General features: G+C 45.4%; 1 protein-coding gene across 2 annotated transcripts in view; it reads right to left on the bottom strand.

Moving 5' to 3' along the window:
* Positions 1 to 680: 680 nt before the first annotated feature.
* The window catches only part of ehd3 (EH-domain containing 3), a 44,620-nt gene continuing 26,660 nt past the window's right edge, over positions 681 to 18,640 (bottom strand). For both annotated transcript variants that reach the window (XM_035794156.2, XM_035794154.2), the window contains 3 exons: positions 8,391 to 8,803; positions 3,469 to 3,633; positions 681 to 2,889 (listed from right to left, as the gene is read on the bottom strand). In XM_035794156.2, coding sequence (XP_035650049.2) covers positions 2,359 to 2,889; positions 3,469 to 3,633; positions 8,391 to 8,803 — 1,109 coding nt within the window. In that variant the 3' untranslated portion in view covers positions 681 to 2,358. The remainder of the gene's footprint in view (positions 2,890 to 3,468; positions 3,634 to 8,390; positions 8,804 to 18,640) is intronic.

The raw sequence follows: 18,640 nt of genomic DNA on the forward strand, positions 1-18,640 counted from the left end.
TAATGATGGACTGTCATTTCTATTCTGATATTTGAGTTGTTCTTGCCATAATATGGACTTTGTCTTTTACCAAATAGGGCTATCTTCTGTATACCACCCCTACCTTGTCAAAACACAACTGATTGGCTCAAACGCATTAAGAAGGCAAGAAATTCCACAAATGAACTTTTAACAAGGTACACCTGCTAACTGAAATGCATTCCAGGTGATTACCTCATGAAGCTGGTTGAGAGTGTTGAGAGTGCCAAGAGTGTGCAAAGCTGTCATCAAGGCAAAAAGGGTGTCTATTTTGAAGAATCTCAAATATAAAATATATTTTGATTTAACACTTTTTGGATAACTACATGATTCCATATGCATTTCAAAGTTTTGATGTGGGGCGGCAGGTAGCCTAGTGGTTAGAGCGTTGGACTAGTACAAATCTGTCGCTCTGCCCCTGAACAGGCAGTTAACCCACTGTTCCTAGGCCGTCATTGAAAATAACAATTTGTTCTTAACTGACTTGCCTGGTTAAATAATGGTAAAATAAAACAGTTTTGATGTCACTATTATTCTACAATGTACATCTCTGGAACTGTATATCTCTAACGAGTGTGCATGAAAAAAGTAATCTTGTAGATTCATAACTCAGGACTCTTACCGTAATTAGTCTAAACAAAAGCAGGAACCAGAATGAGAAATGCTTGGCTCTGTCACCTTTATTAGTTGCAAGATCGACTCAGTTTGATGACGACAGGATACTTAGCGTACTATCAGCAGCAACAGATGAATACACAGCAGAAGAGAAGTAGAGCAAGTATCAGTCATATCAGTCAGGGAAAGAAACCTACCACTTGTGTACAGTGTGAGTGGAGTAAACTCCCTTAGATACTGTGCAGTATAGTCTATCAACATTTCAATTTCCCCTAGGAACTACTTTCAGATGAGTGTTCCCTCACTATGATCCCAATAATAACTGTCACTGTATTACTATAGCTACAAAATTAAACCTGCCCTGAACCTTTTCTACATACAATTCTCATATATTTCTGACCTATTCCACCTTTCAGTTTCTGAATAATCAGGTACAAGAACACAGGGTATTTGGATTATGACTTCATAATATTTATGGTGGATAATATCCAGAAGTGGTCTCAACTACAACACTGGATATCATAGAATATAGAGCATAGAACAGTCTCTATGATAGATATACACTGTATGCCGATAGAATATTGAACGTCAGAGTATAGCAAGACTATAACTATAGTATTTTTTTTTGTGCTATTTATCGAGGGAAGCAATCGAAGATAATTGGACTCGAGTAGTGATTTGAAACCTTTGCTTTTTAATGGGTTATGCATCCAATGAGTAGATGAACAAGGGAATATTTCTATATATACTGTACTATGTCCAATTGGAAACGCCAGAACAGGACATAAACATCATCTCCATTGTCAGTTCACCTCCTTATATCTATGGAAAGATTGAAGTCTCTTTCTCTCAACAGTGATTAGAATTACATAAGTATGCTAAATAATAGATTAAATAGGTATTAAACATACAGACGTTTGACAAGGATACTAGTTACTTACTAGAAGGCAATTTCAAACACTATACATTTAAAGGTCTACCAACTCTTAGATTTCCGATATCCAAGCTATACAGTTGTAACAGTCTCTTGGTCAGGCTATGAAGGGCCAGCATGTGTTAGGATGCTGCCTGTTCACAAGAAGAAAATATCATATGCCTACACTACCTACTTATAAAAAGGATTCCTGTCACTACATTTGAGCGTTATTGTGTTTTAAAGTGATAACTAGAAGGATTATTAAGATTTAGTATTGATATTAGTTTATCCTTTTGAAACATGCCCATTTTCTGGGGAGATATGAAGCAGACTACAAAACAGGCTCAAATAAAATACAAATGAAAAACAAATCATTTATGCTGGAGAGAAACTGACAGTGTTCATGTATCCAATGATAATGCAGGTTATTGTGTCACAGATAGCACTCTCAGTGGTGTATAACAATAGGGCATGTGGGTGGTGCAGAGTCCAATATCAGTTCCCTCGACTCTGTACTTTAAACCAGGACCTTTACCCCCTTCAGCCCAGTTCAATAAAAAAAAAAAAAAAAAAATCAGACATCTCCCAGAAGAGCAAACCAATCCCTTTGCTCCCACTAAGCATAAACACAAAGTTTCTGCTTTTCTTTGTTTCTTGGTGAAGCGTGGTTGTCCAACCTTGATAAATTTACCCCCACACCCCCCATAGATCCTTCACTGTCCTTCCTCTTACCCACTCCCTCTCTTCTTCCCTCTTACTCACTCCCTCTCTTGTTCAACGCCCTGAGGAGGTGAGCGTGCAGGGGGGGTCTACTCAGCAGTGATTTTCCTCTTGGAGGGGGGGATGAGATGACCGGGGAGGTCGGCGGGTAGCTCGTGCCCCTCCAGTTTGACTTTGATCAGGTGATTGGCCAGGGCAAACTCCTCGTCATCCAGCATCCCATCCTTATCGATGTCAGCCAGCTTCCAGATCTTCCCCAGCACCGTGTTGGGAAGCTTGGACTTCACCATCTCTTTCTTGGCGTTGGCACCAGTCACCTTCCCGTTGACTGGCGACAGCGTGTAGAAGATCTCATCGTACATGGGCTTGTCGCGGGCCACCACCCACTCTGCCTCATCGATACCCTCCCCGGCGCCCTCGCCATAGCCGTGGCCGAAGGGCCCGTTGAGGGTGCCGTCGAAGGCCCCTCCCTTCACCACCTGCTGGGGTCGGTTGGTCTCCTCCTGTCTGACCAGCACCATGAGACCGGCGATGTCGTGGGCCAGCATGTCGTCCACCGTGTCCAGCAGCTTTATCTTCAGGGGCTGGAACTTGTTCAGGTCGTGGGCATTAAGTTGCTCCTATAGGAGGGAAGAGAGGGCAGAGGTAAGTGGTCAAAAGAGCAGTGTCTTACTCACTACAAACAGTTTGGGGTCAAACTGATCTTAGTTGATGCATCTCTACATTCTGTTTTGTGTGAGAGGGAGTCGGAACAAGATACATGACTGTCCTGGTCTGTGCATCAGAGATACAGTATGTCAGAAAGGATCAACATGACTACTGCTTACTTTCTGAGCCAAGTCATGTTGGTGCTTCTCTCAGTGAGGAAAACAAAGTGCTCATCAGGCCCAGATGGACTGAGGGTGGTTCAGATCTAATTCCTGATCACAGCCAATCAGAAAGGAGCTTGTTTTGTCACCATGGCTCAAAGTAGTCCCAGTAGGACATGTGTGTGAGTTAGCTCAGTAATCAGAGGAAAACAGCACAGAATGTGGGCTTTATCCATCACTCCCTTGGTAAACATGGCATTGTGAGTCATGTTCGTAGTCATTTTATATTTCAAGGTTTTTAGGTATTTATGGTATGATGTCGTCTGTCCAGCCCATATTTGACACCTACCCTTAGCTTTACTCAAGAGAAGCCCAATCTTTCTATCTCACCTGCATCTTCTTGAGGTTGGGGAAGTCTCCAGGGGAGATCTGGTGTTCTCTCTCAATGCGGCTGTAGATCTCTCCCAGACTGTTAATCAGCTCCTTCTTCTTGCCCTCTTTCCCAAACACACTGGGCATCTCCTTTTTCAGAGAGCTGATGATATAGGCATGGACCTAGCAGGGCACAGAGCAGTACACAGTCTACTCAGTGTGGACTGTCTGTTAAGACTGGGTAGGGCAGTGAAAAATCACTCATATACTGCTTCCTCAAATACTGGATTGGGACCCACACAGGTGTTGCAGCCAGCTTCTATTGGGTCATAGCTAGAAAGATAGTTTTGTTTATGTGTCTATTGTTCCACCAAGGGCTCTTCAATGTTAATATATAATATAATAATATATGCCATTTAGCTGACGCTTTTATCCAAAGCGACTTACAGTCATGTGTGCATACATTCTACGTATGGGTGGTCCCGGGAATCGAACCCACTACCCTGGCGTTACAAGCGCCATGCTCTACCAACTGAGCCACAGAAGGACCACCCATACGTAGAATGTTCCTCCTAATATCTCAGATGTCCTTGAAACTGGAAATAATTAACATTATGAACATTCAAACAGGAAGGAAGCACTTAAAGCAGTTTTATGAGAGAGCATGTGGCGGGTATCACACCCAGCTACACAAGAGGTTTCCCTTCCTTAGGGTTTCCTAGAACTGAGAGGGAAGGGGAAAATAACCTCATCACACGACTGACTCCCCTTGAGACTTCTGAGAGATATTTCACCAGAATAATAATAATAATATATGCCATTTAGCAGACGCTTTTATCCAAAGCGACTTACAGTCATGTGTGCATACATTCTACGTATGGGTGGTCCCGGGAATCAAACCCACTACCCTGGCGTTACAAGCGCCATGCTCTACCAACTGAGCTACAGAAGAACATGTTATGCATGTGCTATATCAGAACGCAGAACTGAACATGGTATGTGTAGTTCAAAAGAGAACACAGATTACACACAGTGCATTCGGAAAGTATTTGGACACCTTGACTTTTTCCACATTTTGTTACATTACAGCCTTGTTCTAAAATGTATCAAATTAAATAAAATCCTTATCAATCTACACACAATAACCCATAATGACAAAGTGAAAACAGGTTTTTAGAAATGTTTGCTAATTTATTCAACCTTAAAAACAGAAAAACCTTATTAACAAAAGTATTCAGACCCTTTGCTATGAGATGCGAAAAGGATCTCAGTTGCATCCTGTTTCCATTGATCATCGTTGAGATGTTTCTACAACTTGCTTGTTTTACACCTGTGGTAAATTCAATTGATTGGACATGATTTGGAAAGGCACACACCTGTGTATATAAGATCCCAGAGTTGACAGTGCATGTCAGAGCAAAAACCAAGCCATGAGGTCGAAGGAATTGTCCTTAGAGCTCCGAGACAGGATTGTGTTGAAGAACAGATCTGAGGATGGTTACCGAAATATTTCTACATTATTGAATGTCCCCAAGAACATAGTGGCCTCCATCATTCTTAAATGGAAGAAGTTTGAAAGCACCAAGACTCTTCCTAGAGCTGGCCGCCTGGCCAAACTGAGCAATCGGGGGAGAAGGGCCTTGGTCAGGGAGGTGACCAAGAACCAGATGATCACTCTGACAGAGTTCCTCTGTGGAGATGGGAGAACCTTCCAGAAGGACAATCATCTCTGCAGCACTCCACCAATCAGGCCTTTATGGTAGAGTGGCCAGACAGAAGCCATTCATCAGTGCAAGGCACATGACAGCCCGCTTGGATTTTGCCAAAGGGCACCTAAAGGACTCTCAGACCATGATAATCAAGATACTCTGGTCTGATGAAACCAAGATTGAACTCTTTGGCATGAATGCCAAGTGTCACGTCTAGAGGAAACCTGGCACCATCCCTACGGTGAAGCATGGTGGTGAGAGCAACATGTGTGGGGATGTTTTTCAGTGGCAGGGACTGGGAGAGAGAGAGATTGGGAGAAAGAGTCAGGATCAAGACAAAGATGAATGGAGCAAAGTACAGAGAGATCTTTGATGAAAACCTGCTTCAGAGCGCTCAGGTTCTCAGACCGGGGTGAAGGTCCACCTTCCAATAGGACAACAACCCTAAGCACACAGCCAAGACAACGCAAGAGTGGCTTCGGGACAAGTCTCTGAATGTCCTTGAGTGGCCCAGCCTGATCGAACATCTCTGGATAGACTTGAAAATAGCTGTGCAGTGATGCTCCCCATCCAACCTGACAGAGCTTGAGAGGATCTGCAGAGAAGAATGGAAGAAACTTTCCAAGTACAGGTGTGCCAAGCTTGTAGCGTCATAACCAAGACGACTTGAGGTTGTAATCACTACCAAAGGTGCTTCAACAAAGTACTGAGTAAAAGGTCTGAATACTTATGTAAATGTAATATTTAAGTTTTTAAATTTGTATAAATTTGCAAAAATGTTCTAAAAAACAGGTTTTGGTTCATGATAATGGAGTATTGTGTGCAGATTGATAAGGGAAAAAAAATTAAAAATTTAATAGTGTGTGTGTGTGTGTGTGTGTGTGTGTGTGTGTGTGTGTGTGTGTGTGTGTGTGTGTGTGTGTGTGTGTGTGTGTGTGTGTGTGTGTGTGTGTGTGTGTGTGTGTGTGTGTGTGTGTGTGTGTGTGTGTGTGTGTGTGTGTGTGTGTGTGTGTGCACAGGCTGGCACTACTTGAGTAACCAGCTCCTTCAGTGGAACTCTGTATCCTCTGCCTCTGTTTCCCTTTGGCGGATGGATGAGCACCCTGCTGCTGACAGCAGAGGAAGCCCACATCTCTGGTCTGGTCAGGACAGAGGCATAGGACAGGACATGGACCAGGTTCCATGGACCAGGAATAGGGGGACAGGGGACAGGAGGAGGCCGGAGGTGTGTTACCATTGCCTCTCAAGGTGACCACCTGTTTGGGGGTGATTCCTTGGACTGTGGCCAGGGAAGCCCCCAAAACACGCACACACGGGCACACACACTCCCTCCTCAGGACATCCTGCTGTGGCTGTGTGATCTCCAGAACAGCTATCTGAAGTGTTGAGATGAGGTGGTGCCTGTATTGTATGACAACAGAGGACCTGGTCACATAGACTGGTATGGGGCTAATAGGAGAGGAAGCCCAGAGTTAAGCCGCTGTATAGGCTATGACATAATAACCTCCTGAGCTCAGGTGGCATGTCAAATCAATGCTACCCAATCTCTCTCTCTCTCTCTCTCTCTCTCTCTCTCTCTCTCTCTCTCTCTCTCTCTCTCTCTCTCTCTCTCTCTCTCTCTCTCTCTCTCTCTCTCTCTCTCTCTCTCTCTCTCTCTCTCTCTCTCTCTCTCTCTCTCTCTCTCTCTCTCTCTCTCTCTCTCTCTCTCTCTCTCTCTCTAATTTACATCAGAACAGTTTCTCCTCTGTCTCACTGCTCTCTGATGATTATCTCATGAAGTTCCATTCCACACTAACTGGACAAGAAGCTGATATTTATGTTTAAATATCCAGTTGGAACCACATGGTAAAAACCAAGTTCATCCCAGGAACCTCATCAATTAAACACTCCCCACTATTCCTGATCACACACACTATCATTTAGCTATGGGCTGAGAAGATTGTACTGCAAATCAAATTTGCCTGAGACGTCACAGTAACTGGTGACAACACCATATAGTCATGGCTAGGCCCCCAGAGAGACAGAGTGGTGTTAGGGCCTGTGGATTGGTCTGAGTTCAGGAGATGGAGAAAAGGGGGAGGAGATCAAATCAAATCAAAGTTTATTTGTCAAGTGCGCCAAATACAACAGATAGACCTTACAGTGAAATGCTTACAGTGCTACCTAGAACTTAATAAGATACCAGATGGAGAGAGATACAGAAAGAGACAGAAAGACCCAGTCACCCAGTACACTCTTAGAAATGGGTTCCAAAAGGGTTCTTCGGCTGTCCCCATAGGAAATTATTTTTTTCGTTCCAGGTCAAACCTTTTTGGGTTCTATGTAGAATCCTCTGTGGAAAAGGTCCTACATGGAACTCAAAAGGTTTCTACCTGGAACCAAAAGGGTTCTAGCTGGAACCAAAAAGGGCTCTTCAAAGGGTTCTCTTATGGGGACAGCCAAAGAACCCTTTAAGGTTCTAGCTAGAACCTTTTATTCTAAGATTGTAGGCCTTGATCACAGAACCACTGACCTTGCAATCTAGTTTGGAATAAATTATTCATCAATATAATAATATGATCAATATAGTAACACATTTTTCTTATCGTCATAAGACAATAAAAGCATACCAATGCTACTGTCACCTCATTATTTGAAAAACAATGGTCAATCTGAGGTCAAGTTTTGTCCCATGACTAACTCCATCTACCATACCTTGTTTACATCCAATTGCAATCAACGCTCTATGCCAAATGAACAGTAGTGACCTGTGACTAATAATTGATTTGGTGTGACTGTGTTCTTAGTGCCACCAATGCTTTAGGACTCTATTAAAGTGTAGCTCAGTTGGGAAGGCACCCTGGTACCGCCACTGTACCAGCCCTCATCACACCACGCAGTCACACAATGTCCAGGGATTACAGCTTCGCTCAGTAGGAAAAGGTTATCTTGCCCTGACAAAGTGGATGTAATTGCAGTCATTACTCTTCATTACTCATCAGTCAGGATTGGTAGCTTATTAAGTTCAGTAGCAACTCCTGTATGGAGATTGTGTTCCATTCAAAATACCTATTTAGCAATTACTTTTCTTCTCTTTCGAAAAAATACTTAATAACTAATAAAAGAGAACTTCCTAGTTAGGCCAAAATGACATAACATAGTGCTTAGGAGTACTAGCCAAATGTACTTTTGTGAGAGAATGTGTGTTTGCACACGTGTGTTGGTCCATGCATATGTGAGGTTAGAGCTTACCTTGGCGAGGCGTGCCCTCTTGATGAGGTCATTGAGCTTCCTGAGGGCAGCATTGCGGGGCAGTGACTGGATGTCCTTGAACAGGTCCTGCTCCTCCGCCTCAAACAGCTTACGGTTGTCGGGGATGAGCAGCGGGTGCGACCAGAATGACCCTATATAGACACGGATCACCTCGGGTGTGTTGACGATCTTCCCCAGCGACCACATGAGTGCGCCGTAGACCCTCATCAGCTGCTGCGTCTCAATCTGGTCTGCCTTGTTTAGAACCACCCGGATCTTGTCTTCGTGATTCTTCAGGGCCTTGATGACCTCCGAGAACTCGTCTGATATGTCCAGCTTGTGGGCGTCGAAGAGGAGGATGATTCGGTCCACGCGCTCTGCAAACCACTCCAGCACGGCGGCGAAGTCGTAGCCTTTAGACACGTAGGGGGTGAGGGGAAGCAAGGATGGGAGAGGTGGGCGAGAGGCAAGAGAAAGGCAAGGATGGAGGAGAGCCAGGAGAGAGGCAGGGTAGAGGCAGGGGAATGGCAGGGGAGAAGGGGAGAGAAGTGGGAGAGAGGCAGGGGGGAGAGAGCAGGAGGAGGCAAGAGAGAGGCAGGTGGGAGAGAGTGGGAGAGAGGCAGGTGGGGAGAGAAGTGGGAGAGAGGCAGGAGGGAGGCAGGCAGGAGAGTGGGAGGAGGCAGGGCAGGGAGAGTAGTGGGAGGCAGGTGTGGGAGAGTGTGGGAGAGAGGCAGGAGAGGCAGGAGAGAAGCAGCAGGAGAGAGGCAGGTGTGGGAGAGTAGGGGAGAGAGGCAGGTGTGGGAGAGTAGTGGGAGAGAGGCAGGTGAGAGGCAGGAGAGAAGCAGGAGAGAGGCAGGTGTGGGAGAGTAGAGAGGCAGGTGGGAGAGAGGAGGCAGGAGAGAGGCAGGTGTGAGGCAGGTGGAGAGGCAGGTGTGGGAGAGTAGTGGGAGAGAGGCAGGTGAGAGGCAGGAGAGAAGCAGGAGAGAGGCAGGTGTGGGAGAGTAGAGAGGCAGGGGAGAGGCAGGAGAGAGGCAGGTGAGAGGCAGGAGAGAAGCAGGAGAGAGGCAGGGGAGAGGCAGGAGAGAAGCAGGAGAGAGGCAGGGGAGAGGCAGGTGTGGGAGAGAGGCAGGGGAGAGGCAGGAGAGAAGCAGGTGAGAGGCAGGGGAGAGGCAGGTGAGGGAGAGAGGCAGGGGAGAGGCAGGAGAGAAGCAGGTGAGAGGCAGGGGAGAGGCAGGTGTGGGAGAGAGGCAGGGGAGAGGCAGGAGAGAGGCAGGGGAGAGGCAGGAGAGAGGCAGGGGAATGGCAGGGGAAAAGTAGGAGTGAGAAAAAAGAGAGAGGCAGGCAAGAGGCAGGAGAGAGGCAGGTGTGGGAGAGAAGTAGGAGAGAGGCAGGGGAGAGAAGCAGGAGAGAGGCAGGGGAGAGGCAGGTGTGGGAGAGAGGCAGGGGAGAGGCAGGATAGAGGCAGGGGTGGGAGAGAGGCAGGTGTGGGAGAGAGGCGGGAGAGAGGCAGGGGAGAGAAGCAGGAGAGAGGCAGGGGAGAGGCAGGTGTGGGAGAGAGGCAGGGGGAGGCAGGATAGAGGCAGGGGAGAGGCAGGAGAGAGGCAGGGGAATGGCAGGGGAAAAGTAGGAGTGAGAAAAAAGAGAGAGGCAGGCAAGAGGCAGGAGAGAGGCAGGTGTGGGAGAGAAGTAGGAGAGGCAGGGGAGAGAAGCAGGAGAGAGGCAGGGGAGAGGCAGGTGTGGGAGAGAGGCAGGGGAGAGGCAGGAGAGAGGCAGGGGAGAGGCAGGTGTGGGAGAGAGGCAGGGGAGAGGCAGGAGAGAGGCAGGGGAGAGGCAGGAGAGAGGCAGGGGAGAGGCAGGGGAAAAGTAGGAGTGAGAAAAAAGAGAGAGGCAGGCAAGAGGCAGGAGAGAGGCAGGTGTGGGAGAGAAGTAGGAGAGAGGAAGGGGAGAGAAGCAGGAGAGAGGCAGGGGAGAGGCAGGTGTGGGAGAGAGGCAGGGGAGAGGCAGGAGAGAGGCAGGGGTGGGAGAGAGGCAGGTGTGGGAGAGAGGCAGGGGAGAGGCAGGAGAGAGGCAGGGGTGGGAGAGAGCCAGCGGTGGGAGAGAGGCGGGAGAGAGGCAGAGGCGGGAGAGAGGCAGGGGCGAGGCAGGAGAGAAGCAGGGGTGGGAGAGAGGCAGGAGAGAGGCAGGGTCAACAACCAGCAGAACAACAGACTGTTGGAAGACCAGGGCGGCCCAGTGGTGTCCAGCTAAGTAACCAGAAGAGTGTTGTGAGCTTGGTAGGCCTATTGCTCAAGAGTATGACAAGTCATCAATTACAAAAGAGCACAGAACCACAGGCATTTGAACACAATGAGGTAATGGTTGATCATTTAGTATCTTACCACTTACCAGTGAGAACATAACATGATGACATTATTTATTTAAACCCGTGCTGATATATCTTGAACTCACTGCTTGATTTGCACTTAGTTCTCACTACTTGACATGACAGGACATGACAGGACAGGACAGGACAGGACACGACAGGACACGACAGTGTGACTCAGCATATAGCTTCACGACCCTCTTCTCCTCTCCTTGAAGCATTAGCCGCCTGACCTCAAGGGGCTGGAGCGCTAGCCTCCCCTAACCTACCCTCGGCCTCACTGGCTGGATAACAGGCTTTACACCAAAGGAGGCTGCTGAGGGGAAGACGGCTCATTATAATGGCTGGAACGGAGCTAATGGAATGGCATACAACACCTGGAAACCATGTGTTTGATGTATTTCAAATCAAATCAAATTGTATTTGTCACATGCGCTGAATACAACAGACCTTACAGTGAAATGCTTACTTACAAGCCGTTAACCAACAACGCAGTTTTAAGAAAATACAAAAAAAGTAAGAGTTAAGATTAACAAATAATTAAAGAGCATCAGTAAATAACAATAGTGGGGCTATATACAGGGGGTACCGGTACAGAGTCAATGTGCGGGGGCACCAGTGTCGAGGTAAAATGTACATGTAGGTAGAGTTATTAGTGGCTATGCATAGATAATAACAGAGGATAGCAGCAGCGTAGAAGTGTGTGTGTGTGTGGGGGGGGGGGGTAGTCTGGGTAGCCCTTTGATTAGATGTTCAGGAGTCTTATGGCTTGGTGGTAGAAACTGTTTAGAAGCCTCTTTGACCTAGATTTGGCAATCCGGTACCGATAGCAGGCAGAACAGTCTATGATTAGGGTGGCTGAAGTCTTTTAACGATTTCTATGGCCTTCCTCTGACACCGCCTGTTGTAGAGGTCTTGTATGATAGGAAGCTTCGCCCCGGTGATGTACTGAGCCGTACGCACTACCCTCTGTAGTGCCATGTAAAACCTTTTGCCAAATCTTTTCAGTCTCCTGAGGGGGAAAAGGTTTTGTCGAGCCGTCTTCACAACTGTCTTGGGGTGCTTGGACCATGTTAGTTTGTTAGTGATGTGGACGCCAAGGAACTTGAAGCTCTCAACCTGCTCCACTACAGCCTGTCAATGAGAATGGGGGCGTGCTTGGTCATCCTTTTCTGTTGTCCACAATCATCTCCTTTGTCTTGATCACGTTGAGGGAGAGGTTGTCCTTGCACCACACGGTCAGGTCTCTGGCCTCCTCCCTATAGGCTATCTCATCGTTTTCGGTGATCAGGCTTATCACTGTTGTGTCATCGGCAAACTTAATGATGGTGTTGGAGTCGTGCCTGGCCGTGCAGTCCTGATTGAACAGGGAGTACAGGAGGGGACTGAGCACGCACCCCTGAGATGTCCCTGTGTTGAGGATCAGTGTGGCGGATGTGTTGTTACCTACCCTTACCACCTGGGGGCGGCCCGTCAGGAAGTCTAGGATCCAGGTGCAGAGGGAGGTGTTTAGTCCCATGGCCCTTAGCTTAGTGATGAGCTATGAGGGCACTATGATGTTGAATGCTGAGCTGAAGTCAATAAATAGCATTCTCACATACTGTAAGTGTTCCTTTTGCCCAGGTCGGAAAGAGCAGTGTTGAGTGCAATAGAGATTTCATCATCTGTGCATCTGTTGGGGCGGTATGCAAATTGGAGTGGGTCTAAGGTTTCTGGGATAATGATGTTGATGTGAGCCATGGCTACAGACGTGAGTGCTACGTGTCGGTAATCATTTAGGCAGGTTACCTTAGTGTTCTTGGGCACATGAACTATGGTGGTCTGCTTGAGACATGTTGGTATTACAGACTCAGACAGGGAGAGGTTGAAAATCAGCGAAAACACTATTTGATACCATTCTATTGGTTCCGCTCCAGCCGTTGCCATGAGCCCGTCCTCCACAATTAATGTGCCACCAACCTCCTGTGCTTTACACTAAGTGGGTAACTGAACCACTTTACTCTCCTCCTGTCAGCAGCAAATAGATAGAGACAGAGGTGTTTCAGCACAGATAAAGAGAATCCCCCAAATGATGGCTAATCTAATGGAGCAATTAGCTGTCTAATCTGAAGGCAGTGATCTCAGAAGCCAAGAGACAAAGAAAGCCGTCGGGGGAAAACAGATTTCACCCGCAGAGAAATGAAAATGTACTCTACTCTCAGATGATGAGTAGTCCATTCCCAAAGCATGTATTCGTAGTGAAGAAGGTAGCTAAGACTCCGACTGACAAGATGTCAGTGATAGACGTCAATTGATAGACAATTGATTGACGTCAAAGTATGACAGCTTATTTGAATGCCATTGAAATGACAGAGGAGTTCCCATTGGATGGTGATGGTATTTCACTGTATCGTTGATTGGACTCCAGGTTTTTGAAACAATTTTTATTTATCCGTTATTTTACCAGGTAAGTTCACTGAGAACACGTTCTCATTTGCAGCAACGACCTGGGGAATAGTTACAGGGGAGAGGAGGGGGATTAATGAGCCAATTGTAAACTTGGGATTATTAGGTGACCATGATGGTTTGAGGGCCAGATTGGGAATTTAGCCAAGACACCAGGGTTAACACCGCTACTCTTACGATAAGTGCCATGGGATCTTCAATGACCTCAGAGAGTCAGGACACCCGTTTAACGTCCCATCCGAAAGACAGCACCCTACTCACTGCCCTGGGGCATTGGGATATTTTTTAGACCAGAGGAAAGAGTGCCTCCTACTGGCCCTTCAACACCACTTCCAGCAGCATCTGGTCTACCATCCAGGAACTGACCAGGACCAACCCTGTTTAGCTTCAGAAGCAAGCCATCAGTGGTATGCAGGGTGGTATGCTGCTGGCAGGTTAGCTGAGTCCTGACTCCACTTAGCTTTTGGAGGGGTTCACATACTTTTCCCAACCTACACTGTGAATGTTTACACAGTGTGTTCAATGAAAATGAAAACGTATAATTGGTTGCGTGTTATTAGTTTAAGCAGACTGTGTGTCTATTGTTGTGTCTTAGATGAAGATCAGATCAAATTTTACGACCAGTTTATGCAAAAATCCAGGTAATTCCAAAGGGTTCAGATACTTTTTCTTGCCACTGTACGTGCTATAGCATTATGAGGACAATACATGAACAGACAGGTTATGGGTACCTTGAGAGAGATAAAGCATCTGTGAAGAACACACAATTGAGTTGAAAGAAGAGAGACAATTGAAAGGGCTATGAAATACACTGAACAAAAACATAAATGCAACAATTTCAAAGATTCTACAGAATTACAGTTCATATAATGAAATCAGTCAATTGAAATAAATGAATTGGGCCCTAATCTATGGATTTCACATCACTGGGAATACAGATATGCATCTGCTGGTCACATATACCTTAAAAAAAGGTAGGGGCGCAGATTTAAAAAACCCAGTGAGTATCTAATGTGACCACCAATTGCCTCACACATCACCTATGCATATAGTTAATCAAGCTGTTGATTGTGGCTTGTGGAATGTATTCCCACTCCTCATCAATGTCTGGGAAGAACTGGGACATTTTCAGCTTCCAGGAATTGTGTAGAGACTCTTGCGACATGGGACCGTGCATTATCAGGCTAATGGCAGCAGAGGAATGGTACAACAATGGGCCTCAGGATCTCATCACGGTATCTCTGTGCATTCTAATTGCGATCGATAAAATGTAGTTGTGTTCGTTGTCCATAGTTTATGCCTGCCAATACCATAACCCCACCGCCACGATGGGCATTCTGTTCACAACGTTGACATCAGCAAACCGCTCACCCACACGACACTGTCTGCCATCTGCCCCATACAGTTGAAATTGAGATTCCTTCGTGTAGAGCACACTTCTCCAGTGTGCCATTGGCCATCGAATGTGAGAACTTGACTACTGAGGTCGGTTACGACGCTGCAGTCAGGTCAAGACCCTGGTGAGGACGATGAGAATGCAGATGAGCTTCCCTGAGTTGGTTTCTGACAGTTTGTGCAGAAATGATTGGGTTGTGGAAACCCACAGCTGTCTGGATGGCTTGTCTCAGACGATCCCACACGTGAAGAAGATAGATGTGAAGGGCTGGCGTGGTGACACGTGGTCTGTGGTTGTGAGGCCGGTTGGGCATACTGACAAATTCTCTAAAACAACGTTGGAGGTGGCTTATGGTAGAGAAATAAACATTAAATTGCCTGACAACAGCTCTGGTGGACATTCCTGCAGTCAGCATGCCAATTGCATGCTCCCTCAAAACTTCAGACATCTGTGAGATAATAAAGCTTTTTCAGCTCATGAAACATGGGACCAACACTTCACATGTTGTGCTTATATTTTTGTTCAGTGTTGAAAAAATACTAAGATGACCACCCAGGACTTCCATTTCAGGTTGATTGTTTGTGCATAGACACATCATAGACACAACAACACAACCTACAACTGTGTTTTTGCAGAGACACTGAATATTTCAATATCAAGACACATATGCCTATCATCTATCACCTGCCTCCTGAAGCACCTTCTTCAATCTTTCCAACTCCAGGGGTGCTAGGCAGACCTCCTCCTTACCTTGGAGCACTTACAGCGAAGGGGAAGAGTTCCACAGAATTCCCAGAATTGAAGACTGTACCAGAAGTTGGGATTAGTGTGTTAATGTTGCTCAAATCACAGGCATGGAATATGGCAGCCATGGCCATGTTTCCAGGGAAGGATGTTATCCCATGCCGACACAGGGGATAGAGACGCATAGGCCTCATCCCTGATGATTTGGCAGTTTCACTATGGGGCTTTATTGTTACCTGCGGTAGGGATGGACAATATATCTCTCTTACCTTTTCTTACGAGGTGGTGGTGTTTATTACCTACTTACTACTTCCTACGCCTGTTCTAGTGTTTCTCTCGAGTTTATTGACGAGACTTACCGAAAGATATTGTGGATCAACATTTACTGTAAGGGCTTAAAGTGAACTAAACACTACGTCTCATTGCTCCTTCACCTCAGCAGGGACTTTGATACATATAGGCAGCCACACAGGAGGTAAGAGACCATACGTGAATAATGGGCAGGACAATAAGAGCAGTGAAACTGGTTGGCAGGGATTATAAAACGATGTGGGAACAATAGAGGTTAATGTCAGGGAACCCAGTTATTTCATGGCAGGTCTGGCTTGCCGCAGCACTGCAGACACTCTATAGGGTTTATAGTGTAGTAGTATAGGCAAGCTGCATTGGTTAACACTGTGCTTTCACTACAATACCTCCATATGGGCATTTACGATACTCGCTATAGCCAGGTCCATGTTCATTCGCAGCTGTACATGGGGAGAGAGAGACACAAACAGAGGTGAAAATGAAATGAAGGAAAAGAAAATTGGGGTTCAGTGCTTCAAGTGGAGATGGAGACGTATGGGTGTACTTTATGATAAACACAATACAGTCTAGTAATGCACCTCTCCAGTACTGAAACACAGTCAGGGTCCTGGTAGAATAGAAGGCAAAATGTTTAAAGACCTAGTGCAGTCAAAAATGAGATTTTCCTGTCTTTTATATATATTTCCACACTATGATGTTGGAATAATCCTGTGAAATTGTGAAATTGATGCCCTTTTAGTGTAAGAGCTGTTTGAAAAGACTGCCTGAAATGTCTGCCTGTTTTGCTGGGATGTAGTTCTGGCCTGCCTGTTGACATCACCAGGTGGTAAATGAGTTAATAGACCGATAAGAGAGTTCCAAACCTCTCTGCCAATAACAGCTAGTTTCCAGTTTCCCCCTCCCCACTCAGACCACTCCCAGACAGATATTTCTCTTCATTTTTGACAATTTTGATTGAAAACATATATTCTGTGGGGTTACCACAACAATGAGAGAAACCAGAGAGGGGGGAACGAGACAGAGATGGCAAATATATGCATACTCGTACCATTCACACTATAGGGCAAGCCTCAGAGAGCCGTCAAGAACCATCACAGAAAATGTTAACTAATTAGCAACATTGCAAGTACTTACTACTTTTTATCATGTTAGCTAACCCTTCCTTTAACCTAACTCCTACCCTAACCTTAACCCCTAACCCAAGGCCTAACTAACGTTGGCTACCTAGCTAACATTATAGCCACCTAGGCACAACAAATTGTAATTTGTAGCATATCATACATTTTGCAAATGTGTTGCATATTGTATCAATTGCAATTCATAACATATTGTAAGAACTGCAAGTCTTAAAATATCACATTAATTGTAATTTGTGACATATTATACGAAATGGATGATGGACATCCACAAATTAATTCATATCATACGAAACTTAAGATATCATACTAATTGGAGTGTCCCAGATTTGATTTCCTCTATGTTACATCTACCCCTGAGTCCAGTTGGCAAGGACAGGCTCCACACACACACACACACACACACACACACACACACACACACACACACACACACACACACACACACACACACACACACACACACACACACACACATATAGCTGTGCTGACTGTGAGTAAGGTAAATTTAGCCTCCATTTATTTGCTATGGGAACACATTGGAGTGGGGGACTTTGTTCTACACATTGATTTTAAGTGGGTGAACAGCCATAGTAGAGTAACAGTTTAAGACATTACCATATTTTAAGTAGTTTAACAAAAAAGTGACGACTATATGTAATCTATCAATATTGGAAGCATCAGAAAAGTGGACCTGCGTTAATAAAGAATTGTATACCTCGGCATACAATAGTTAACAAACCTGGAGCCAATGTTCTGTATGCTCTGCTTCCAAATCAGCTGGAAAGAGTGACTATGTTTTATAAGGTCCAAAGTCAATCCAAAGGTAACAAGTGTCAGAACTATTATATATCAAAACTCCCACTTTCTTCACATCACTGACTTGGAACCGAACTGAACACACAATCAGCTAGCTCTATGACTGCCTACACTTGGGCTTTAGAAGCCATAGGGAGTGATTGGAATGGAATATCAGATCCAGGAATCTGTCATTTTCCACAGTTCAATGACAGTACGAAAGTAAGGGATAGTCAGGGATAGTCTTCATGTCTTTCTTAGTGCTGTACTTCTGACTCCTTGGCCATCAGAAGTTTAACTGTGTTACTGGTTGACATGGGAACTCAGTTTTGGCCCTTGGCTGTGAAAACACTGTAATCAGACAATGATCTACTTCGGGCAGGCATGCACCCTGTTGAAGATGACGATTGTTTAACTTAAAAGGGTGGAAACCACTTAGTAAATAAATAAATAAAGAAGAGACTGTGGATCTCTTTGTTAGATTCAAATTCAGCAGGCTGAAAATGCATGATCAAATGGTTTATAAAGACTTCATAAACTCAGTTCACCTCATCATGAGGGGCCGCAGTTGCTCACTAACTGACTATCAATTAACTGACTATCAGTGACTGACACAACACAAGAAAAACTGATGACATGCAAACAAATGTCTTTCTTAAATGTTTGCACAAGCAATCTTATTCAGTTTATTAAACTGGTCATATTCTAACCACTGATCCTAAGAACTGTAAGCTTGAGACCCGGTTCTGTCCACTACAGAGTTCCTGAAAAATAAGCTGTGAAAAGTATCTGGTTCTGATACATGCTGTAAAAAGGATCCAAGACATTTTCAAGCTGAAAAAGTATCCCCGGTTCTGTCCACTACGAACTGTTTATTATACAAAAACAAGCTTTTTATCCCCGGTTTTTTGCTGTACCAAAGGATAAACAAAAACAGGGAAAAGTATCCCGGTTCTGTCCACTAAACAAACCAGCTGTCCATTCTGTCTACAGTGCTGTATAACTAAGACAAAAACAAGGATATGACTGTCCACTACAGTGCTGTGGGATTAAGACAAAA

The sequence above is a fragment of the Oncorhynchus keta genome, chromosome 19 (assembly GCF_023373465.1).
Source record: "Oncorhynchus keta strain PuntledgeMale-10-30-2019 chromosome 19, Oket_V2, whole genome shotgun sequence".
NCBI lineage: Eukaryota > Metazoa > Chordata > Actinopteri > Salmoniformes > Salmonidae > Oncorhynchus > Oncorhynchus keta.